The following is a 26,108-nucleotide window of genomic DNA, read 5'->3' on the forward strand; positions in this document are numbered from 1 at the left end:
TTGACCATATATATAACAATATACTAGGGAACTATAGTTTATACTTTAGGAAGATAATTATCTCCTTTGACCATACAATAAAATATATACTATATTTAACTCTTAAATTTGAGGATGATGCTCCTTTCTTTGGCTGGCCTAGACCGACTTGGTCTCCTTAGACAAAATGCTTTGATCAACAATAATAAGGTGGTCTAAATTGCATTTAAGGTGATTTGAAATCGGGTTAGGAACAATTTGGGTTGAATTTAGGTCAGGTCAATAACAAGTCATGTTAATTTTGAGTCGGGTTAGTAACAGATCGGGCTGAATTTTTGGGTTGGGTAAGTAATAAGTATGGTAAAATTCGGGTCGGGTCAATAACAAGTCGGGTTGAATTTGGGTCAAGTCAATAACAAGTCGGGTTGATTTTGGGTCGGATTTGTAACAGGTTGGGTTAAATTCGGGTCGGGTTAGGAACGGGTCAGGTTTAATTCAGGTCAGATTAGTAACAAGTCGGGTTAAATTTGGGTTTTGACGGGTTAAAACGAGTTTGTGTCAATTGTTGTTCAAGTCGGGTTCAGTTCAGGTCAATAATTTACGGGTTACATTCGGGTCGGGTCATCTCCAAGTCAGTTCATGTTCGGGTTCGGGTCTCACATACTCGGGTCAACTCGGGTCTAGGGTTGGCTTCAGGTCGGGTTTGGGTCACCATTTTTTCGGGTTCAGATAGGTCGTTTAATAATCGGGCTTGAGTCGGTATTTCAGGTCGAGTCAACTTTTAACAGCCCTACTAGAAACTAGTAACTTTAAAAATTTGAAGAAAAGAAAAAGGTGGCCATGAAAGCCTTTTTTAAAAAATAAATAAATAAATAAATCTGACATCTATTAAATTCAATCTCAGGGTGAAATCTAACTAAATTAGATGATTAAAGTATGGAAGGTATTCAACCTAATACCTATAAAGTATTCATCAGTTGTCCTTTGTGACTTTTTAAAAATCCGTTGTATATTGTTACATTTATGAATTAATATCATTTCTTTATTTCATAACAACATCTCTCTTCATTTAAAAATAACAACCGCATATAAATATATATTTATTAAATACATTGTTTAAATTATTAATAATCTAAACATGTATGACAAACGGCCTATTCTCTTCAGCTTAATTTCAGTTCAGTTCACTTCAACTTCAATTAATTCATTTCTGTTTAGTTCGATTCAACTCTAATCAGTTCGGTTCATTAAATCTGAACAGACCCTTTCAATCTTATCTTTTTGTATGCAATTAAAGTATTTCTAATCGAAATGAGTCACATGGCATTGAGGCAATACACACAAGTACAACCTAACAGTTGCGAGTATATCTCAACTTGGTAATGATTAATAATCTAAATAAAATACCAAAAATGGAATTGTCTTGTTCTCTTGTCTAATTGGGTAAGAAAGAAGTAGTCAAATTACATCCGAAATGTAAGAAATCTGTCAATTTTTAGTCACAAAAAATACTTAGAAATCCAATATCCTCAAAATTGATAAATCAATCCTTACTAAAAATGGAAAGTTCAGCAATTAGCAGCAAAAATATCGATGAAATTCAGAAAACTATTCACCAATTTATTGAATCCAAACAATCATCAGCTACAGAAACTTCCATGGGAAACGACGGTGATGGCGAACGCCGGCTCCTCGTAAAACTGCTTTCTCAGGTACCAACAATTCGGATTATTGTTGATATTTATATAATTTGCTATAATATTGTATTATATTTATGGAGTGTAATTTATATGAATTATAGGTTTTCTGATATAATATGCTATTTTTTATAAATCTGGATTGATAAAGTGTAGTTAGATTAGAATTATGTGTGTGAAAGAGAATGGTATGAGACTATGAACTACTACATCTGTTTTTTATTAGTTAACACGTTTTAACTTTAGCACTATTCATTGATCTTTTACCATGTTTTGTGATTTATATGTGGAAAAATATAGCCGGGTGAGATATAATGTATATTTTCAAAATATAATTTTTGCTTATCGGTAATTAAAGATATTAATAATTGAATTTATGCATTAGCAAATGTGACTATAGATTTGTGTTAACTAATAAGAAACGGAGGAAGTATGAAGTACAGAGTATGTAAAATAGTTTTTACTCGTTTGAAGATCCATTAGTGACATAATACTCCCTTGGTCCGGAATTAATTGTCATATACTCATGTAACATGTTACAAAAAAGTTGTACATTTCCTAAAATAGATTTTAATTATTCTTATTATTATCAAACATACCATTTCAAGTACTCCCTACGTCCCTAAATTACATTCCTACTTCTAGCATTTATTCCTCACATAATAGACAGAAGTAAAAATGTAATTTAGGAACGGAGGGAGTACCGTGTAATTTGTTTTGTGATAGTGTGATAAATAACCTATGTGTGACTGAGACTAGACTGTTAAGTTTGGACAAAGGAGTATAATTTAGTCAAACGATAGATAATGTTAAAACAAGGTGTTAATTTGTTTTTTTTACCTAGCAATACTTTCCATTTTTGTTCTTATGCTTCTATGTTTTGGTTGATTGGTGTTAGTCAAGGACAGTTGAGTCAGCAGCGGCCGCTTGGCTGCTACACAGTAGTGAAGTTCTTTACAAAAGCTAGGATTGTGATGTGATTTGGATGATGTGTGACCGCAGAACTATGACTATGTATTTGCACTAGAAAGAAAATTCTCTGAATTCATCAGTTATACAGCTGAAGATAGGTTTTATGTGGTAGTCTGACTACTGAACTCTGCATATAATTAACTGTTTTTGCATGATCTGTCTGCTGTAAGCCTGTAAGTGCGCTTCCAAGCTGGGATATCTAAATGATGGCTTAGAATTGATTGAAATTCAGATCATATAACCTATATATTGCCCTATTTTGTTTTTAATGTACCACATTCCTTATGATGCATCCATTTCATCCGTCCATTGTTTTTGTAAGTTGGTGATGTAGCAGGACGACAAATATTTGGGATAGCCGATGAGACACATAATGGAATAGAATACTGATTTGCTCGAGACTTTGAAGGAGGGTGGGATAGTCCAATGTAGATTGTCCAATGTAGATTGTCGAGGCTTCTTTTTTGGAAAACCATAGATCAATGCTTCTTGTCTGTCATGAACCTAGTGATAGATGATAGTCTTACTACGTATGCTCAATAAACTGTTAAGCTTGCAAAATCTGGATCGGATGATCCATTTATGGTAAGAGTTAGATAGACTACCTAAATGTAAGAAATGTGTACGGCTACTATAATTGTGAAAAACTTCAAGTTTATCTCTGGGATCAACGGAACCAGTCCAATTCCATGTTTTTGGCGGTGCAGTAAATGTGTGCTAGTGTTTCTAGAATCTTGTGGTCGTACATGCTTATATGATGGTACTTTTAGATTGCTGTGGTCCTGTGGTGGTACATTATTGTGAAAGTTTATCAAATAACTCTAGTAGTACTTAAGAGGCTTCGGGTAATTGTAATATGCAAATATTGCTGATTCTCGTGAACACATCAGTCTACATTCTTGTATTTGGAAGATTTTGCATACTACATATAATGATAACTTCTGTCAAAAAATTCAGAGGCAATTTTAATTATTTGTTTTATATGAACAGTTGGAAACTATGAAAGAAGATGAAATTACCAACCAAAATGAGCTATCGGTTGAGCCAAAGGAGGTACCTTCAGGTAGAGCCAGTGAAGAAGAAACAAAGAGCCGTGATGAAAGTGAGGTGTCTAAGAAAAACACAGCGGTTGAAGCAGAAGATGTAGTTAAAGAACTGAAAAAATTAAATAAACAGAACAGAACTACACATTGGTTACTTTCAGCACTTATTGTTCTCACTATTGCTTGGCAAGTCTCTGAGGTCTCCCTGTTACTAAAGCTAAAGTCTGGCTTTTCTAATCCATTTAAATCTCTTGGAAAAATGTTTACCGGAATGGTTAAACGCCGTGCATTTCAAGAGGAAGAAGCAAATGAAAGTTCTGTACTTGCTAAGGTAAATGGGAGAGAGACGTCTGAGAACCCTCTTAAACTTCCCAGCATGGATATTGCAGGATTGATAAATGGGGACGGTGAATGACAGTTTTGCATTTCCTTTTTTTTTTTTAACTTGTTCGCATTGATTAAGTGTAAAGTTTTTCACTGTGAATTGAGTTACGAAAACATCAAACTTAGTTTGCTCAAAAGAAACTGTTGTATGCTTTTTAAATTTTGATGATCAATTGTTCACTTAATATTTTGATAGGGAGTGCCAGTTTTGAGCATTTTTTGAGGTTTGAGGGTTGCTTTGACGCGGAACAAGGTGATTGAGGAAAGGAAGGATTGTTTGTGCACATTAGATATGGTCCTTACATAATAGTTTCTCTGTTCTTTTTTACTTGACTCGATTTGACTTCTACACTATTCACCACCTCTCTTTTGACCGTCGTTTGGGAATAATATGTAAGGAAAAATATATTCATGTGGGGTCTTTTTAAATTTGTCACAATAAGTACTATTATAATATATAACTTTTATAATTTTCACTTAAGAATAATCAAAGTTGATCGTTAAAGTTTTACATTAGCAAAGGTGATAAAAGAAACAAGTCAAGTTAAAAATTAATAGAGTAGAGTACTTTTTCTTAACCCTTATTTATGTATTAATAAAGTGCGATGATTTTCCATATCAATAATGATTATTCTTCATTCTAGTCTCAGACAGGAAAAAAAAAATGGGGTTTTAAGATTAAATTCTATTTCATTATGAAATTATGTATACTTTTCCATATTTAGATAGAAAGACTTCTCTTCAATTTATTTTTATTTATCTCGTTACGAATTAATAATTGCAAACAATCAAATTAAATTGAACATTGATTGGTGTTGAGTAACAAACACACCACCAATATAGTATATTACTACCTCTATTTTAGAATAATTGCAATAGTTTGACTTTTATACTAGTCATTTTGGCTATATTGTTTACCAGTATTTTGAAAAACAAATGTTGTTACAAACGCAGTAAAATTTTTTTGCACTAATCTTCATTATATATCTAAAATATTAACTTTTTATACTTCGTACTAATATATAAATAGATATATTTATGGTTAATAATTTATTAACACATGTGTTAGTCAAACTATTATGATTATTATGCTCGTCAAAAAAATATTGTGATTATTATGAAAAGAAAGGAGTAGGATAAAATAATCATGTTATGTAATGAATTTAGGAATGATCAACGGCACAAATTTAGATGAAGGATTGTCGACACATTAGTAATTTTCCAAGATGCCAAATTTGATCATTGGAAATTTGGAACCATCTCTGGCAACTCGATCTCACTAATAATGGTAACATATTTATTTCGAAAAGTCACATGCCCACATATCTAAACCACACTCATTCTCAAGACTTTATACACCTATTGGTAGGCATGTTATTGTTCCAAACCAACTTATATAACCCTAACCCTTAGGAGAAACCTCACACTTTCACTTTAATTTCGAAAAATTACCAACATTGGCCCGAAACATGGTTCATCTCAAATTTGAAAACATTTTTCGATTTTTTCAAACCCGAAAAAGAAAAAGGTCACAATGCGTCAATGCTTCCCACAAACCCAACACCGCCTCAAGAAGCTATTTAGATGATTGACACAATTTATATGACATCCTATTTATGTGACCAAATATTAGACGTATATTATTCCAAACAACATTACAACCTCTTAGAATGCATCCTCTAATATCTCGAAATTTTTTGACATCAAGTCTCGAAACCTCCAAAATGATCCGAATAGTTGGATAGCCTTTAATTTTAGATAATTTTTTGCTTTCCAAGCCTAGAAGGCAAGCCAAAAACACTACCCTCAATTGTCAAAATTAAGTGTTTTTATAAAGGACAAAGTGTTTTCATGTCTTGTCCTAGTGCACAATCCCCGTGCTGTGCTTCTATTTGCTAGCATCATCGGGTTGTGCCAAATTAAGCAAACCTTGAGGGAAAATGTTCAAAACTACATGTTCCTCTCCATTAAAGGGGGTTCAATCCCAATGGGCCATTGTATACACAACTCTATGAACATGAATACAAGGAAAGAACAACACACTTTCTATCATTAGATCCATGGGGCACTCTCTCTCTTTCTCTCTCTCTGTGCGTGCGTGCGTGTGTGAGAGAGAGAGTGCGCGCGTACGCAACACACACCACTTTCTTCCACAGATTATATTTAAATATTATGAACAACATTGCTCATCCTGCTACAACCGTATCCACAAAACAATACCAGAATACCAACAACCCCTCTTGGCTCCTGCCAAAGCACAAGTATGGGCACAAGCACACGAATGTGTTATCAGAGAGACAAACAGAGACTGAAGGAAAACAATTTAAAAAATAGCTCTGGTATATGTAATTTTGAAGAATGGAGGTGTTTGTTCAGCGTAACATCCAAAGACTGCCCATACAAATGCCAGAATCCAAATTTTTAAAGACAAATGTAACAAGCAAATTCAGACAATGATTAAACATGACCAGCCAAAAATAATTCCAGTTTCCAAAGAGTTATGGAACTACAACATAGTAATCACCAATCTTGGACAATCAAAGACCACACATTTCTTCGACCCTTGTTGACAAACTGAGCCTTATCACTGTATCTAAGCATAGTTCAACCGGAATATGTCATTCTGCACGTAAAAGCTTCCCTGTGGTGTTGGCATCAAATGGAACATCTAGAAGAAAAAAACATGAACGATATGAGAACAAACGGGATTTCAATGACCTCAACTGACGGTTATAACCATGAATGATAGTGAGAACAAACAGGGCTTCAATGATCTCAAGTGAAGGTTATACAATCTCCTTGTTACCCATATAACAACAATTCAAAACACTACTAAGGAAAAAAATCAGAAGCCAAAGAAAAAGAGTCGGCAGACAAGATTCTCTCGGTGACAGCAATCATATTTGCAGAGATTCCAGAAGGAAAAGAAGCCCTTTATGAAAACAGATTTGATTAGCTGTTTAAGATTCAACCATGGACACATTGGAGTTTCAACTCATAAAACAGAAACATTGAAATATTTCAATGGTGTTTCTGATTGATGGATTTTCATTTATCAGATATAAATTCCAAGCCAAAGAAAGCTTAATATCTTAGAGCCTTTTCAAAATAAAAAAAACCCTTAATGATAATTCTAGAAATTGGTTAAGTAAAAAGGCATGCAGTAGTACAATACGAAGCCACTGCTTCATGAGATTCTCTGATCGGCAACAGAAGAGGACGCGTAGTTTAAATAGTAAACAACATTGAAATTAGGAAATTTTGACAATGAAACGTGATGTCATGTGAGGCCCACTAACTAGCTTCTCACCCACCCTATTTCCCTCCTTTTCTCTCAATTTCTCATTCTCCTATAGGTGTAATCCTCTCAAAATTGGGGGAAAACTTCAAATTAAATTACGTTTCATGTTTAATTATTTCACGAATTGAAGTTTTTCCCCAATTTTGAGAGAAGTACAACACAGGGGAAATGAAAAATCGAGTGAGAAAGAAAGAAAATGGGTGGGAAGGTAATTAGTGGGCTCCACATGACGTCACATTTGAGTTGAGAGCCAAGTAGGCGAGAAGTTTTGATGATTTAAAAAATAATTGGTGGTAAAATAAAAAAATAAAAAAAAATAAAAATAAAAAATAAAAAAAAAAACACTATAGGTGGTAATTGCTAAATAACACAATTGTAGGAGGTAATTGTCAAAAATTCCTTGAAATTATAGCTGTCCAAATAGATAAAAGACCATCAAAGCGTCCTAGTCATTTGTGCAGATAGACAACAAAATTAAATCATTAATTCTGTACACCTAATTACGCCAATTGTATCCTCCACATTTGATAAGCAGAAACAGTCACACCATTAATGTTCCAATTTGAAGGTTCAAAAAACCTTAAACCTTAAAATTGCAGGTGACAGTCCTAAATACAACAGAACATTAAAACTCTATTCAAGCCAAATGAAAAATAAAACATCATTGAAGTAAATAAGTTGATTCAAAATGTTCAATTCATACATACGCCTCGGGCCCTCTCCTTCGTCCTTCCTCTTCAACTTGCCCCTAATGAACCTATTTACACCAATTGTACAGCATATGCTCTATACATCCATAATCTAAAACACTACCAATCGATTCCAGGTACACAATCTTTACTATATTCAAGCCAAATGAGAAGGAAAATGTTAATGAAGTAAACTAGTTTGATTTAAAATTTTCAATTCTAACAAATGCCTCGGCCCTCTCCTTCGTCCTTCATCTTCAACCTTGCTCCTAACGAACCTATTTACACCAACAGTGCAGCACATACTCTATACAACCACAATCCAATACACTACCAATCGATTCCAGGTACACAATAAGGTCAATAACCCTAAGATTGCTCTAAAAACCTCCAAATACGTCTCGAACAGCTAAAAACCCTAATATTCAAAGCGTAGTCGATTCATAATCCAATTACCGTAACAATAACAGCAAAATCTCAGAAAATCAACATCAAACACAGATCAAAACATAACAAAACACAAACCATCACTATATGAGTAAATATAACCAAAAAAATCACGAAAACATGCAGAAAACCCTAATTAATCGAATAATCACAATCAACAACAATCAAACAAACAAAAATAGAGTATCATAAACAAAATTGATAAAAAAAATGGAAGAATTAGAATAACCTGACTGAATTTGAGAACGTGTTGTTCGCCGGCGAGTTGGAGGTTACCAGAGACGAAAACAAGCATGCCGCCGGTACCGGAAGGCTGACAATCGACGGTAGAGATGGAGTGTTGACACTGCTGAAAAGGAAGGCCAGTGAGCTTAGCAGTAATGGCTTGAGTACCTTGAATCTTCTGGCCTTCGAAGGTCAACATGGATGAATCCTGGTACAAATTCGCTAATCCTGGACGATTAGAATCGAATGTGGAGTAGTAATGCTCAACGAATGCCTTTGCTACTGCATCTGGATCCATTTTTGTGCCCTAATTTTGGTTCTGGAGTAGTAGAGTTGTTTTTCTCTCTCTTCTCTCAGACAAAATGAAGATCACGAAGGGTGTGTTTTGGGAGTGAAGGTGCTTTTATTTGCTGTGGGTAGCCTCAGATTTACGCCACTGGGAAAAAGGGGGCAAATCAGGCACGGATGAGGGGCGAAATAAACAACCCGTTTCTTTTTAAGGGCTTGTTCGGCAAAATTATATTTTAAGCTTTAAAAAATAGAATAAAATTATCTAAAATTTTCTATAATGTTTGTTTTAAAACCAAGGGAAACACTGTCACCTAATTGCTTCACTTGCCACCTTTTCCAGCCACCCCACCACTTGTTGTACCTCCCCCCATCACTCGCCGCACCTCCCCTGTCCCTTGACGCCGCTCCCCGCGCCCGGGGTGGGAGAGTCGGCCGACGATTTTACGGGGAGAGGGAATTGTTTTTAGGGTTTTGCGGGACTGGGGGAAGTTTTTTCGAGGGAGGGGAGCATTGTACGGGCGCGGGGAGCGGCGTCGAGGGATAGGGGAGGTGCGACGAAGGGTGGGGGTGAGCGACGGTGCAGTGGCTAGGTTTTTCGTTGGTTTGGGTTGGTAGTAGGATGGTGGTATAGTGTTGTTCGGGTGGCTAGGGAATGGGAATGGAAATACCTAGGGGTGTGGAATCAACTTGGAAGGATTTGGGGGGAATGGAAAGGGTAAAGGGAATGGAAAAAATGGCCTAACAAATAACAACAAAGGGAATGAGAGTAGTTGATTCTCAATCCCTTTGATGAATACCCCTAACTAAACGGCCCCTAAGGGTATATGGGTTGAATACAACTAGAGTGGTTGACGCGTATGCGTGCCATATCTAGTCATGTTTAGAAAGCCTTTTCAGTTGTTAACAACACTAATAAGAAAAAATATGTAAACAAATATGTTTAGGGGTATAAACATCTGGCACTCTTTAGAGTTCCAACAAATAAGTAAATAAACATTTAAATGGTAAAATTATCCAAACACTATTCATAAGAGTTCAATCATTAAATCACAAGGAAAAGTTAAGATGTAATCAACATCATATCAATAAGGGCATATAGGCGAACAAATATTTTAATGATGTAATTGTAGTTACAATATTCAGAAGTTTTTCTCATACATTTAAAAAGAAGAAGATAGAGATAGAGGTATGTTTTTAACTCATCTTGTAATACAAAGTATTTTAGAGGTATCAATTTGGGTTATTGGGTCGGGTTCAATGGAATCTAGTTAGGGTTTAAGTCATACGAAGTAATAAACTATTGTACCCATGCTAGTAAAATCATGGAACAATTCACTTTCGAGTTAGGTTGAGTTTAGTTGCATCAGGTCGGTTTTTTTACTAGTTATTATGTTGATCAGCTCTAATATGATAATATATTGACATGATTCATCCTTGACTCAATAGAAATTAACATACACCTAAAGCTCGAATCTGAACCAACCCTAATTGAAACCATCACATGATATACATTCTCAAGATCATGGCCTTATGTGCAATTCTGGTATACCCATTATCTATATATGGTCAATTGCCCATCCTTGTTATAGGCCCACAATGACTATATAATGCCCCTCCCTAGTTCCGTGGCTAGTCTCTACTCAATAAGACGAAAACAAAACAGAAAAGTTAAGGAGGTTATTTTAGCTAATATCGTGGGCATTCTTGTGTAGCCTTAAAAAAAACACGCGTAAATGGGTTTTTTTTGCAATTTTGCATAGGCTTTGCTTTGATTAACCTTGAATGCCCAGACCATAAAATTGCACAAAAAGCTTATAGGAAAACCCATAGAGCATTAATAACTTTGGCAACCCATGATATCTCTGTCATCTCACTAACATACAATACAACTATACAAGTATTAAATGAGTTGCAAAATATTTATGTATCATATTAATACTAATAAACAACTAGTTTTGATGATTAGAGATGAGCCTTTTTTTTTTTTTTTTTTTTTTGAGGAATTTAAATTTGATTAAAAAGACCTTATAAAAAATAAATAATAATAAAGGAAACCATTGATGGGATTAAGACTGTAGCCTAAAGATTTCAAATTTCAACAGACCTCAACATATTCCACAGCAATTTCTTTAACTGCACATATGTTCATCAATTCACGCATGACTCATTGTCATTCAACATTCAAAACAGTTTTCATCGAGACCTTGATCCTTCAACCCTTCAGAATTCGTATCTTTGATTATGTACATTTTAACAGCGAAGAGCTGAGAATCAAACCTCTAGTTCATGCACACCGTTGATACGGATGATACCTCATGAAGAAGATAATCACCAGAGTATACTCACATTATAAGACTGAAAGTCGATTATATACAACTCACAAACTATACTCAGCGACTCAGCGTACACGTTCAATAATTTACATTCAAATGGTGATTATAATACTATAATCCCTCCCATCACAATTAGTGAGTGAAGGAAATGTGATGATATATGACAGGATTTCTAAGTCTTATTTTTGGAGTAATCTATACATGGCGCATTCTTTACACGCTGTGTTGATGTGCAAACGCTAATCTATGATACAAACAAATACTGTCCAAATGAGGATTATGGCACCAAACTCGAGTCACGCAAATTCTTTCAAAGCCCATCGTGAGGAGCTATGAACTCTGAAAAAAAAGGCTCAGGAAAGGCTCTTCACTTACATGGGGATTTTATCCTACACGTCTGTCTCCTGTCGGAAAGAATCTTACAAATAAGTCAGGAATTTAGCTTCTAAGAGCAACCAAACATCACCGATCAAGTATGGTGTGTATCCCATCCCTCATTTTGAAATCAATCATTTTCTGCAAATTATCAACAGAAGAAAATGTTAGTGAATGCAATAAACACTAATACAATAATGGACGGAATACACATACCATCTGAAGACTGTCACAAGTCACAACCCTACAGAATGGATATAATTCAAAATTTGCTACTTTAAAGATTTCTGAATTTTAAGAATCAGAAATTAAAAACTGAAAACCGCTAAATACAATTTGATGTTAGTTTTCGAACACACTCGTCCCATTCCCAAATAAGTGTCTATTAGGTCATGCACAGAGATTAAGAAGTTGTTAATATTAACATTGGAATGCTGTTTTAATCTTCGCTAGGAATAGTATACTGATATTCCTTTTATGAGAAATAGTATACTATTCTAGGTGACCGTTAACATGAAATATAAAAGTTCAGTGGTCAGATAATGGCAAGAGTAACTCAAAACTAAAAATGAACAAGGATGCTAAACAAGTTTCTAGGTGTGTTTCGGGAAACTTACTTATATGCAAATTAGAAGACCACTTATGAAGCCCAAAGCATCCAACAGACAAGAAGCTTTGCTTATGCCCATCTGAGGAACTTCCTGTGAAGGTAAGAGGCTTACTCATTGCTCCGAACTCTTATTGAAAAAGCGTGACACTTCACGATAAAGTTGTTCTGCTTCAAATGGTTTTGAGACATATCCATCCATGCCACACTCAAGGCTTTTCTCATGCGTTGCTTGAAAAACATCTGCCGTCATGGCCAAGATAGGCACATGCCAGTTTAAAATGTTTTTATAGGACCCAGCAGTTTCTTCACCACGATGGATACGCTCATTAATGTGGTGCTCTTTTTCACGGATTTTCCTGGTAGCTTCAAATCTGCATAAAGGAATTCAGAAAAGACAGACTCGAAGACATCAGACAAACAGTTGCATGTAGTAGATAAAACACCACTAGTAAGAAAATCCGACAGAACAGCTTTCTGGATACATTATGGTACTAGTTACTTGAATATTTCAGATTCGAAAACTGAAAATTTATATAGCACAGAGTCAAGTTCAAATTGCACCTATGAACTCATCCTTTAGAAAGATGAATAAGGTCCTTTGAAGGCGTTGCTATCATACTTTTATTATTTGTCTTTCTTAATATTCTTCTTATTTAAAACATAGATTGCTCTATCGAAATGCACACATGTTAAGTAGTAATGTTATTTACTTAAAATTGCATCGATCTTGTAAAGAGGCCTTTAAAATTGTATAGGTTTTTAGATTTTAAGATTTTAAGAATCGTTAACATCGGCATTTTAGATTTTTAGAATGACATTGGATCAAATCAACTAGGTAAAACAAATTACAGTATATCTTAGAACAAAAGGTAGTATGACTTTAGAAGTTTAGAGCAATGGCTTGGTTTTTCAAATACAAAATGGCAAAAAGAAAGACATTCATTTTTTATTAACATAAAAAGAAAGACATCCATAGTTGCAGTAGAAAGATACATACCCATCCATTTCTGGCATCTGGATGTCCATGAAGCAGGCATCGAAATGATGTGGTGGAGAAAGCTTCTCGATGGCTTTTTTCCCACTATCTACACAATCCACCTCAGCTCCATATTTCTTCAAGGCACCAGCAGCCACTTTAAGGTTAATAGCATTGTCATCTACTACAAGAATTTTTCTCCCACGAAGAAGATGCTGGAGTGGCAATGTCGGCAACACTCCATTAGGGGAATTACCTTTCTTCCCAACACCCATTACTCGTTGCAATGATGCAGCAACCATGCTAGCCCTCAAGGGCTTCATGATGATACAAGGAGTATCAGCATCACTAGTACCAGAGTTTGAAGCTCTTACGGAGCTGATACTATTCGTTAGAAGAAAAATTTTAGGCAGCCTTGTCCCATTCTTGACAATTCTCAATTTATTGATCGATAAAGAGTCGTCTTTGAGGTATTCGTTCCACACTTCAAGCTCGATAAACACCATATCAATGCATGGCTTTCCGGCACTGATAATAACAGAACCTTGGTTCAAATCTGGAGCTGCTTCAACATTGATACCAAGTCGTAGCATATGATATCTAGCCACCTTCACTCGAACTTGTCTTGGATCTATAATTAATGCAGTCATGCCTTGAAATTCAGCCGATGCTGAACTATTTTTGTTTTTCGTCGGTTGTTTTTTGGTTGAACTCGAGTTAGCATTGCTAAAAACTGCAGTGAACGTAAAGGTAGAACCAAGTTTGGGCACACTAGCAAATCCAATTTCCCCGTTCATCAAGCTAACCAAGCACTTACTTATACTCAGTCCTATCCCGGTGCCTCCACTTCTAGGACCTACTTGCATGAAGGGAGTGAAGATACGAGACTGCGCTTCATCAGGGATGCCACAACCAGTATCTTCAACTGAGACAATTAGGTTGACAAGACTGTTGGAGGACAATGATAATGAACTAGGCATATCTTTACAGAAAGCTCTGAATCCAGCCCAGCTTCTCCGTCTATCTGCAACAGGCAAGCCACTCAAAGAGTTCCTCAATGATAACTCGGTTTCCACTTCTATAAAATCTCTCACCTCTTCCACGAGATGGACAGTCACAAAAATGTGTCCTCTCTCTGTGAACTGCACAATCAAGAAATACTCAAGCTAAGTAATCATACATCAAAGTTATGCTATTTTTTTTAGCTAAATGAACAATTCTAAAGGAGACTCCTGAGATTTGTCTGATTTAACAGGGAATTGACTCAACTTTGCTATTATTTATTTATTTGCGTAGTATTAATTATTAATCAAATTTCCATACTTTGCCTATTAATAATATGCAAACATTCTTAGGAATGTTATACTAACAAAAGGAAACTTGTTATGTAACTTGTTACTTACTTTAATTGAGTTTCCCATTAGATTTGTCATAATTTGACGGAACCTTCCGGGGTCACCAATAACCAAATCTGGTACTTTCTCAGAGATATATACTGCAAGCTAGAATACCAAAGTTGAAGAGTGTTAAATTTGAGTCCCGAAAGAAATTTCAATGGAACACATGGGCACTGCAAACATGATAAATAAAGGGTAGAAAGGCTCAACAGCGGTTACCTCTATTCCTTTCTCTTGAGATTTCCCCGAAAAGAGGGACAACACATCATCCAGAATTACTCGCAGATCAAACGTAATCGCCTCTAGCTCAAGTTTACCAGACTCAATCTTTGCCTGGTCAAGAACTTCATTGATAAGAGAAACAAGAGCCTTTCCACTAGCTTGAGCTGTCCTTACATAATCTTGCTGAGTCACATCCAAGTCGGTGTCCATAAGCATTTGAAGCATTCCTGAAATTTGAAATGAGTTACTCAAATTGTACATTCACATGCTCATATAATATGTTGATAACATAGAACATTTGTGACAACGATTACCTAAAACACCATTCATAGGGGTTCTGATCTCATGAGAAACGGTAGCAAGAAACTGCAGGACAATCAAAACATGATCAGATCCAAACACAATAGAAATTGTTTATGAATTTCTGTATACGAGTTACACAAAAAAGAACTGTGTACCTGTGACTTTGCAACATCAGCAGTCTCAGCTCGTTTTTTAAGCTCCGTCATCTTAAGATAGTCATCCTCCACTTTGGCAATCCTATTCAGAGTTGCATGAAAAATATGACCAACAAGCAACGCAATAACTAGTATCCCAACAGCAGTCGTAATGGCTAACCACGGCCAAGGCGGTTTCTGTTTAAATCTGCACAAATATGTAAAAACCAATGAAATCTAGAGTTGAAGTCTTATCCAAATAGCAAAAGTTTCAATACATTCTCTCACAAATCACGAAGGTAAACTTGAATCCCTAGAGATTGCACCTTGTGTAAAATGCAAACTGCAGTGGCATGCACACACACACACCTTTACAAGCAACAATATAGAAACCATGTATACTCACCTACAGCGCATCTCATGCCGTCTAAAAGGATCTCCAAATATTAGCGGGCTGACGTGCTCCAACTCATCACCAGATACATCTGAACCATACATGCTGATTGGGTGCGAGAGATTAGTTATATCATAGACATTCACAAGGATTGTCTGCTTGCTGGCAAGCTGCTGAAGTAACTTTTCCACCAGTGACTCTATGTCGAAGACCCCTCCGAGATACCTGCCACAAACATAGGACGTTATCATCCATGATACATCTCACTCTCTCGCAACTTAGGACTCTACCCAATTACTTCATGTCTACTTGGTTCATTGGCACTGATTGAAATATAGAACAATACACCATGGAATTTCACATTGCAGCTACATGACAGGTTGGCACATAGTATGTTTTCCAGAATGACACAGCAACATCCACCATGGGTTGTTAAAGCCGCCATTGTCAATAGTAAGTTAGTAGCCATTACGCTTGTTTATGGAAGCAAGAGCCTCTTAGTTTCTTTACAAATAACTACAACTAGAAGTAAAATTCTGAAAAGAAAATGCAAAAAAAAAAAGGTGGTTAGAAATTTAGAATGACCAAGTTAAAATTTTGGTATGATCATTTCGTGATGTGAAGCGAAATTACAACCAAATGTGAATTCATCTGTTTCTTGGCCGCTGCCACAATTGCAACCATGACTCAATTCAACATGTTGTAAACCCCCACGCCATAAAGAATGCAATTCTATTACTATGAGGAAGAAGGCATCACACAACCACACCTTAAGTTTACCAAAATATTAAGCAGTGTTCGTATTGATGCTTCATTAGTTTCTAACCATTCTAATAGAAAGCAAAATTCTCTTCTTTTTTTTTCACCTTGTTTAAAGCAATCTTTTTATGTAATGTCAGAAAAGTTCCTTGTTCCACTCAACAAAAGTACCAACGTATCATAATGATAAATTGCACCAGCTTAGGTTAACTGTCACACAATTTTATCAATAAATTAGCATTTATCATCTTTCCAGCTTGAGACATCTATGGAATAATTTTCTTTCATACTTCTGGTTGTGCATAGTCATCTGATGTTTGTAGTACAATGCATGAAAAAAACTGATAATAAATCAATTCAAATCACAAATTGAAAAGAAGGTGCTACATTTAGTGTATGAGATTATTAGTTGTAGGCATACCCATCAGCAGCTTGAATTCGTTCATCTGGGGTAGCATTGGAAGGAAGATCTCTTTTATAAACTGCAAATGTCAAAATAACTCCAAGGCGGCCAGTTTTGAGCAATGGGAAAGGGGCAGTGAGAACTCCCTTTCCAGATGCCCTAGCACGCAAAACATTTTCACGATCCTCCTATCAAAATACAAAACAACTGAGATCAGATAGGCAAACAGTTGGTTGCTTAGAAAGTTAGAAGCCTTTGGGTTTAAAAGACCAGCATCAGCCACTCCACATTTGTTCAAGATATACATGTATCATGGACATCAAATAATTATGAGCAAAACGAAAAGACAATAAATAAGAGCATACCTTCCCCGAAAGCACATCCACAGAAACAACATGAGAAATGGTATCTTGTGCAAATATCACAGGGGCATATTCGTCTTGAACTGGAGAAGGCTCCAGCTTTTCCACGGCATAATCATCCTTATGAACAGGTTCTTGCTCAACAGTATCCATTCTCTTAATAGTCCAGCCATGCTGCTTCTCAAACTGTTCTCTTTCAGAATGGAGCACTTTCACAGCATATGCCACACCACTTGTTAAAGGTCGTTCAAAAGCAGTTCTTTCTGTATATCTTGCAAAAGTTTTCTGTTCAATGTTCACCTTAGTTAAGCACTGAGTGTCTAATTCTAGCAATGAAACCATAACATCATACTATCAGATTTAACCTAAAGAAACAAAGACCATATACAAATTAACAAACAACAAACAGGTATAAAAGCTCTGGGGCAGAGTGAGCTATTCTACAACCACAATAACAAACTCTTAGGCAAAAACTATCCCAATCACCTGCATACTCCAATTTTTAGATCATATACTGATCGATTAACTTTGAAATCATACAAGAATGTGTACTCATTCTATCTATTCATCCAGGTTACCCAAGTGAAAAGTTTTCCCTTCCAAGATCACCTTAGTTAGTATCTAATGACCTAATACCAGCAATTTCAGGCTAAATCCGACAAACGGACACAACACCCACAGGCCATTAGCTCTGCTGACAGCAGAAGTACAATTTCAGGAGTAAAAATTAAACCTCAACCCCCCATCAAAAATACAATTTTCAGGTATCATAATACACTGCAAAAATTCTCAATAATTTGCCCACATACATGATGAATACACCAATAATTCCTAATTTCCTACTTATAACATAATCATTTAGGAAAACATGGAGCTACAAAACCAAAAACAAGATCATCAAAAATTTAGTAAAAAAAAAAATAGAATTCATTGGAATTTATACCTGATCAATAGCAGATGGATACTTGCCATGATGAAAAGTGGAAATTAATATGGACATAGCTTGAATATGATTCATACTAACATTAAATTGATCTTGTAACATCCTAGCCCTTTCATCACACATACTAGCAAGACTTTCTTTCCTTTTTTCAACAGCATATGAACTCATGAACCAAAAAACCCCAAAACAAAATATGATCCAAAATACTACCCAAGCAACCAAAAGCTTCTTCCACCATGATTTCCTCAACTTCATTGACCCTATATATTGGTAATAGTAATGGTGGATCATACGGCTATTCGACGCCATATTCGACCACCAATCACCCACCACTTTACCATCACCAACACCACCACTGCCGCCGCCGCCAAGCAAACAAGGCTTGCCGTCCATTACACCACCATTAATCAGCCAATTCATGGGGATCACAGAGATAATCCAACAACATAGCAGTAACAGTACATGTCCTGCTTTTAACCCAAAACCAAGAACATGTAACAAACTCATCCACTGTATAGTAAACTACTAGTAATCTCAGCTCCCAAAGTAGGAGAGAGAAAGATGATTAAATTTTTTTTAAAAAAAAAAAACAATTCAAATTTTGAAGAGAATAAATGCCCAGAAAAAGAGGGACAAGAATAAAATGAAAAAATAAATAAAGGATACGAAGAAGAAAATTAAGCTAGCCACCCACCTTTTTTTTTCCAGAAATAACTGGTAAAATAGCAGAAAATACAAGAAGATGCTAACTTATCCTTCATCAAATTTAAACCCAAAAATAAAATTAAAAATAAGGAATCCCAGAAACAAAAGATTCCAAATTTCCTTTACCAAACAAACAGAATTTGGGCTTATCCTAATAGCAACCAACCACAACCCAAATCAAGATATGAGGAAAAACCCCAGAAATTTTCACAATTTTGAACAAATTCAAGCTAACCCCAGATAAATTTGACAGGGTTTTGATCAAATTGGAGCAGAATCTAGAAAATTTTAGATGAAAAAAAAAAAAAAAAAATAGTAGGAATCTGACAAGGAAATCTTAAGCTTATCCTAAAGAAGGTACTAAAATTGGGAGCAATAAATCAAACATGTGGTGGGTTGTTGCAGATTTTGACACTTAGAGAAAACTACACAAATCAAGCTAAAGTAAGGAAGGTAAGAAGAATTGGAAGTATTATTATTTAGAGAGAGAGTTTGAAGAAGAATCTGCTACAAAATCAAAGAACAAAAAAAATGAAAAAAAAAAAAAAAAAACTAAGCATATGATATGAAAATAAAAAATAAAAAGTGGTACAATTATTATGTACTGTATAGTAATGATATAGTGTAAAAATAAAAATGAAAATAAAAGGGATTATTATTATTTATATTTATAGAAGAATAAATATGGATGTGAAAATGTCTGCTAGCAACAAGCCATTATCGATGTCAATTACGTCCAAATAAATTATTTTTAAATTGAGGGGGGAGATAATATCATGGATAATATATATTTATTTACTTTTTTTGTAGAAATAAAATTAATAATGATTGTCGGACGAATAATAGGTGGCAATGTCATATGTGTACCCGTTTTCAGTGTTTCAACGACGTTAGCTGCGGTCCCATTCACTTCACTTTACAAAAATAATACTTCCTCCATTTTATAATGTTAATCCCATATGAAATCAATCATATAAAATAAGAAAATAAATATTTTTGGAATCTAACATTAAAGAACAATAGAATTCATAATTAGTTTACCTTATTTAACTTTTTTTTTTATTTTTTATTAGGAAAGCACAAGTTATAATTGCATAATTTAAGGTAAAAAATTTCTTACTTATAGTCATGTCATCAATCCATAATCAATTAATTCCAAAAAAATTAAATTATAAATGAAATATATTCAACATGGGTAGATCTTTTTAAAAAGCCCAAAATATTATATGGGACTGACATTATAAAACGGATGGAATATTTAGTACAGAGCCTTTTTGGTGCAGCAGGCCACACGGCTGCTGCCAAATCAGCAAAAATAACGAACACAAATGCGCGCGTAACGGGGTTACTATTCACGTGCATAACTGGGTTACTGGTTTTGTTAGGGTTACTTGTATTTTTCAGGGGTTACTTGTATTTTTTTTTAAGGGGGTTACTTCTATGGATTACTTATTTAGGGATTACTTGTATGAGTTAATTCAAGGGTTACTTGTATGAATTACTTATTCAAGAGTTACTTGTATGAATTACTTATTCAGGGGTTACTTATATGAGTTACTTCAGGGGTTACTTGTATGAGTTACTTATTCAATAATTGTTTGTAAGCCCTGTACCAAACTAGTAAGAGCCTACAAGTAACCCCTGACCAAAACCAATAAGAGCCTACAAGTAACCCCTGACCAAACCAATAACACCCTACAAGTAACCCCTGACCAAACTAGTCGCACCCTACAAATATTCTACAATCTACTCACATTATTATTGTTGTTTGTGTTGCTGATTTTTTGGCGAAAAATGTTCGATCTAAGATTCCACGAAGAAAACGAGCTCACATATCTCCGGTTCTCATCGATTTCACTACTTCAAATGTTGTTGATGATCTTAAGGTTAATTAATCGCAATTTTTCACAACAATTTGACACCCAATTTTAACAATTTTAGGCTTTAATAATCGCAGCAATTTGGCAGAGAGGAGAGAGAAAATGGGTGGAGTAGAGATATGGTTATTGGTGATGTGTGGTCAGGCTTGGAGAATAAGCTAAGAAAAAAGGAGAGAAAAATGGGTGGAGTGATAGAGATATGGTTGTAGGTGATGTGTGGTTTGATTTGGAGAAGAAGCTAAGAAAAGAGCAGAGAGAATACATGTGGTATTTTAAAAAAATAATAATAATTAATAAATAACGGTGGCTGGCCACACCATGTGACCAGTCACATACAAAAATTTGTGTATTTAGTAATATACTTCGTTTTTTTGTAAGTAGTATTCGGTAGTAAATATAATTTCAATTCAGTAAAAATAATTTCAGTAAGTAAAAATAATTTAAGTTCAGTAAAAATCAAGTAACTTTAACTATGAAAAACAATAAAAAATCAATAAAAATAATTTAAGTCAACTTAGTAAAATTAATTTCAGTTCAGTAAAAATAATTTCAGTTCAGCAATACGGGGCTTTATTAGTTATTACATTAAATTTTTCCTCTTTCTTTCCTCTTTGATTATTTACTTCATAATTTAGGGTGTGTTTTATTCACCCGATTTTTACTTATGTGAACTTATCACTAGTAGAAAATACATAATGGCAAGCGGTTCAAACCCCCTAATGGGAAGCTGTTTTGAACCGCATGCCCTTAGGGGGCTTGCCAATTGGTCTTTAAAATGGCAAGCGGTTCAGAACCGCTTGCCAATTGTAGTGAAAGGGCAACGGTTTTGGCGCCAAACTGCTGCCCATTAGGGGTATTAAAAATTAAAAAAAAAATGGTTTTTTTCAATTAAATTGATACATAATCAAACCAAATGTAAAAACATTAATATTTTTATTAATTAATTGTTATAATATTACAATTTCTGATTTTCAATTATAAAAAAAAAATAACAAAAAAATTGAAATAATTACAATTTCTGATAGCTCTTTTGTCAAAAAAAAAAATTACAATTTGTGATTTCCAACCACCAAACACCACCAGCCACCATCCACAACAACAGCCACCACCAAACAACAACCACTAACCACCAGCCACCACCCCACACCACCAGCACCAAGACCCCCTAGCCACTCACCCACCACGACCCCCACCCAAACCACGACCCCAACTGACCTTACCAAACTGAAACTACAACCCCCACCCACCCTCACCGAAACTACAACCCCCAACTGACCCACCAAACCCTCACCGAAACCCACAACCCCCACCCACCACGACAAGACCTCTCACCCACCAGAACCTCCACTTGACACCCACCCACCAAAACCCTCACCGAAACCACGACCCCCACCCACCACGGCCAGACCCCCACCCAAACAACGACCAGAAAACGCTGATTTGGACAAAAAAAATTCGACCCACCTTAAAAAACATACCATCTAACCACAACGACCAGAAAAAGCCGATTTGGGCTTGAAATTATGGTTTAAAAGGTCAAATTCGACCATAAAAACTCTAGATCTAGGGTTTTCATGGTCGAATTTGACCTAAAAAACTTGAACACCCACACATGCACAAATTTGCTCGAAATTGTTCGAAATTTGCTCGATCTTGTTCGAAATTTGCTCGAAATTTTACTTGGGGTTTTGTTCGATATTGCTCGAAATTACCCAGTTTTGGTTCGAATTTAAGGAGATGAGAAAGAACAAAGAAAAAGAGAAAGTGAAAAAGAAGAAAGGGGCGAATTAGAGAAGAGAAGAGGAGAGAGAGGGAAAACGGGAGTAAAAAGGAGAGAGATGGAACTCGGCGAAAATGAAAGAGGAGAGAGAGAGCTGAGTAAAGAAAGAGGAGAGAGAAAAATAAAAGAAGGGGAAGGTTGCGCGCATTTAGGGTTTTTTTAATGGCAAGCGGTTTGGGGTTGAACCGCTTTCCAATATATCTAATGGCAAGCGGTTCAACCCCAAACCGCTTGTCATTATATATATTGGCAAGCGATTCTCGCCAAAACCGCTTGCCATTTAAAATTACAGGATTTTTTTTTAAAAAAAAAGGTTAATGGCAAGGGGATTTTAAAAACTGCTTGCCATTTGGGGCTTCCCATCACTTATTTTCTACTAGTGTATGTTAATTTAACTAAATTTATCTAGACTTATTAAAATTTATTTTGAGTAACCCTCTGATTTTTTTTCCATGATTTGAGTTTATCTAAATTTATTTTTCCTGAACTAAGCTTATATGAACTTATTAGGCCTAAAATAAGTGAAAATAAGAAGAATGTAACAGACTCTTATGTGTTTAATTTTTCTAATTTTCACTTATACTCATCACTATTAATTCAACTACTCTGTATTTGATTAATATGAGAGACCTAAAATTTTGGAGGTGACATGTAGTAGCTTACCTTGCACATCGTAATGCTAGACTCTGTTCACTTCACCGTAAAATAATAATAATCGGTAAAAATAAATTCAGTTCGGCAAAATAATTTCAGTTTAGTAAAAATCAACAACTATAAAGAAAAAAATATAATAGAGAATCAGTAAAATAATTTCAGTTCAGCAAAAATAATTTAAGTTCAGTAAAAATAATTTGAGTTTAGCAAAAATAAGGTGAAGTGAATGGGTCTTACTCTTGTCTTTGGAAATCATTATCTTAGGGCCTGTGCTCTTACGTTGAAATTCATTTCAGTTCAGTTCAGTTCAGCTCAGCTCAGTTCAGTTCAGTTCAGTTCATCTCCTAATTTCCTTCTCTTATAAAATATTCATTTCAGTTCAGTTCAGCTCAGTTCAGTTCAGTTCTGTTTAGTCAATGAGAACAGACCCTTAATGTATGTGTATATATGTGATGGCATCTCTACACAATGTTTTTTTTATCAAATGTGATGGAAACATGAGGAAGACGGAGTATGATTTAACAATGTTTCTCTTTCTTACTTTAAACCCCACTCAAATAATTTACCATTTTTCTCTCTCATGGTCCCCACTACTCTCTTTCACATATTTTCACTTTCATAGTCCCTACATTACTTTTACTAAATTCATTCCGTTAAAACTGCGCGCAAGCACAAGTGATGCCAAAAAAAAAATGAAAAAAAACGAATGAAGTATAATTTAAGGATGTTTTTTCCTCCCAATGCTTTACTATTTTAAGAAGATAAAGTTCAAATAAGTTAAAATGAAAGTCAACCAATAAAACTTTTTTTCCTAAAAAAAGTCAACCAATTTAAAAAATGCTAATTCCACCTTCTTTGTTAATTAACTTAAACTAATTAACATGTTATTCTTATTAACATAAAATGTGAACAACTGTCTTCATTATTTAAAATTCTCATGCTTAGCTTCTTTCAATTGGAGTTGGACTGAGATGTTCCAAATGGAAATATTGTCGTGTTAAATAGAATTGAAATTCATGAATCAAAGTTCATGGATGCTCATGCGGTTGTCCTGTTAGGCCAACGAGCCTCACTATGCAACTAAAGGTGTCAATTCGGGTGTTTGGATCAGGTCGGGTCTTATTTTTAAATCATGCTAAATTATTGTATTCATGCAAGTCGAAATTTGAATCAAATATTTTCAGGTCGAATGTTGAATCAGATAGGGTACAGTCAGACGTGGTTGTGACACCTTTTACATTATGACTGAGCTTACAATCATTTTTAGTAGTTTGCCTTGTAGTAGAGTTTTGCGCACGGCTAGCAGCCCACCACTCATGAACTCATGGTTGGTGATTAGGCATGGAACTAGCTTGTGCCCTTAACGTGCTCTAAGTTGGGCACTACCTACCAGTGCCCAACCCTAATTTCACCTAAACTTTTTAGTCTATTCTGCATCAAATATGACACTTTTCTTAGATTTTCATCTCTGTAATTGGCATCAATTATTTGTTCAAACTTAGCAACTATCCTTATTTTGGTGTCAAATCCAAATGAAAACTTATTTAATGAACTACATGAATATATAATAATTAATTGATTACTTTAACATAAAAAATGAGCAACACTCCTCATCACCGCATTCTTTTGCTTGCGCATATACCTCACGGGCCTAAGGTTTGTTGTGACATATAATTCCTTCCGTTTTCTTTTACTTGCAATATAGCCTTTCGACATTTGATTTTAGAAGGTGATTAGTAAAAATAAATAAATTTTATTTAAAATAATTTTAACACTATGATTAGAGAAGGGTTAAGTATCATCTGTTAACATTATTTTGATTAATTTAGTTGTTTAAATTATATAATTTTGACCTCAAAGTGCGTGTCACAAATATTTAGAAATGGAATATTTTCTCTCTCTACTTTCGTTTTTCTCTACTGATGAACCCTATACTAACACATTATTAGAACTTGTTATATACACCTGGGTATACTGTACACCCAACTAACCTAAGATTAGTTTTTCTTTTTCATTTTATCATCAAATAAAATAATGCGTATATAACAAAATGAAAAACAATTATCAAAATGAGAACGAATAATACTCATAGGTGTACAGTACACCCGAATGTATATAATAAGTACTCCACATTATTTTTTCTTTCTTATCATTAATTTAAACAAAAGAATAACGCGGCAGATCTAATGAGACAAACAAATAAAAACGAAAAGATAGCGAATCGCGTTATAGAATTACAAATGTGTAAGTGAGATGTTAATGAACGTCTTTATTTAAAAATACTACCTCCGTTTTTTTTAATGCATCACTTTGATTTTTGCACTATTTACATACTAGGGTTGATTTGATTTTTTCACCTCTATAAAATAAATAAATGTTATTATATAATATATCATTTGATTCGTCATAATGTTTACTTTCATAATATAATTTTGTTGTAATTTTTACTAATTAACAATTGAAGATATTAATGGTCAAAGTTGCGTCTCGACAAATATGACGGTCAAAATGACGTAAATAAAAGAAAACAGAAGGAGTAGCAAAATCATACGTAGTATATTAACCCTTTAAAACTAAACTTTAATGATGCACCATTTTGAATGACAAGCCAATATGTCATCTCAAGATGTAAGGTTAAACCCCACTAATGATTTTAAAAAAAATCGGTCAAGAAGAAGTGAATAAAGAAGCAAATTGTAGTTGCAACAAACACCTCCCTAATTCCCTATCTAACCTAAAGTCCACCTTAGGGTGCCGGTGTTTAGCCTTTTGGCTTTTATATTTTTTATTTTTTATTTGATTATGTAAAAGCTGGCATTTTGAGTTTAGGCATATCACGAAATTGAATTG

The 26,108-nt window shown here is 34.8% G+C and overlaps 3 protein-coding genes across 3 annotated transcripts; 1 reads left to right on the forward strand and 2 right to left on the reverse strand.

Annotated features, from left to right (window-relative positions):
- Positions 1–1,343: 1,343 nt before the first annotated feature.
- Positions 1,344–4,423, forward strand: LOC110690536. Its single transcript, XM_021867395.1, has 2 exons — positions 1,344–1,691; positions 3,639–4,423. The coding sequence occupies exons 1-2, from the start codon at positions 1,539–1,541 to the stop codon at positions 4,104–4,106; spliced, it is 621 nt and encodes a 206-aa protein (XP_021723087.1). The 5' UTR covers positions 1,344–1,538; the 3' UTR covers positions 4,107–4,423.
- Positions 4,424–6,397: 1,974 nt separating this feature from the next.
- LOC110690538 (nuclear transport factor 2-like) lies at positions 6,398–9,162 on the reverse strand. The gene is made up of 2 exons (XM_021867397.1): positions 8,742–9,162; positions 6,398–6,743 (listed from the first exon to the last, which is right to left on the reverse strand). Exons 1-2 carry the CDS (start codon positions 9,033–9,035, stop codon positions 6,669–6,671), a joined length of 369 nt encoding a protein of 122 aa, XP_021723089.1. The 5' UTR covers positions 9,036–9,162; the 3' UTR covers positions 6,398–6,668.
- Positions 9,163–11,324: 2,162 nt separating this feature from the next.
- LOC110690537 (histidine kinase 3-like) lies at positions 11,325–19,500 on the reverse strand. Its single transcript, XM_021867396.1, has 11 exons — positions 18,240–19,500; positions 17,300–17,581; positions 16,953–17,122; positions 15,785–15,997; positions 15,400–15,586; positions 15,256–15,307; positions 14,939–15,168; positions 14,726–14,824; positions 13,344–14,464; positions 12,354–12,717; positions 11,325–11,877 (listed from the first exon to the last, which is right to left on the reverse strand). Exons 1-10 carry the CDS (start codon positions 18,744–18,746, stop codon positions 12,459–12,461), a joined length of 3,120 nt encoding a protein of 1,039 aa, XP_021723088.1. The 5' UTR covers positions 18,747–19,500; the 3' UTR covers positions 11,325–11,877; positions 12,354–12,458.
- Between the last annotated feature and the right edge of the window lie 6,608 nt (positions 19,501–26,108).

The sequence above is a fragment of the Chenopodium quinoa genome, unplaced genomic scaffold (genome assembly GCF_001683475.1).
Source record: "Chenopodium quinoa cultivar QQ74 unplaced genomic scaffold, ASM168347v1, whole genome shotgun sequence".
NCBI lineage: Eukaryota > Viridiplantae > Streptophyta > Magnoliopsida > Caryophyllales > Amaranthaceae > Chenopodium > Chenopodium quinoa.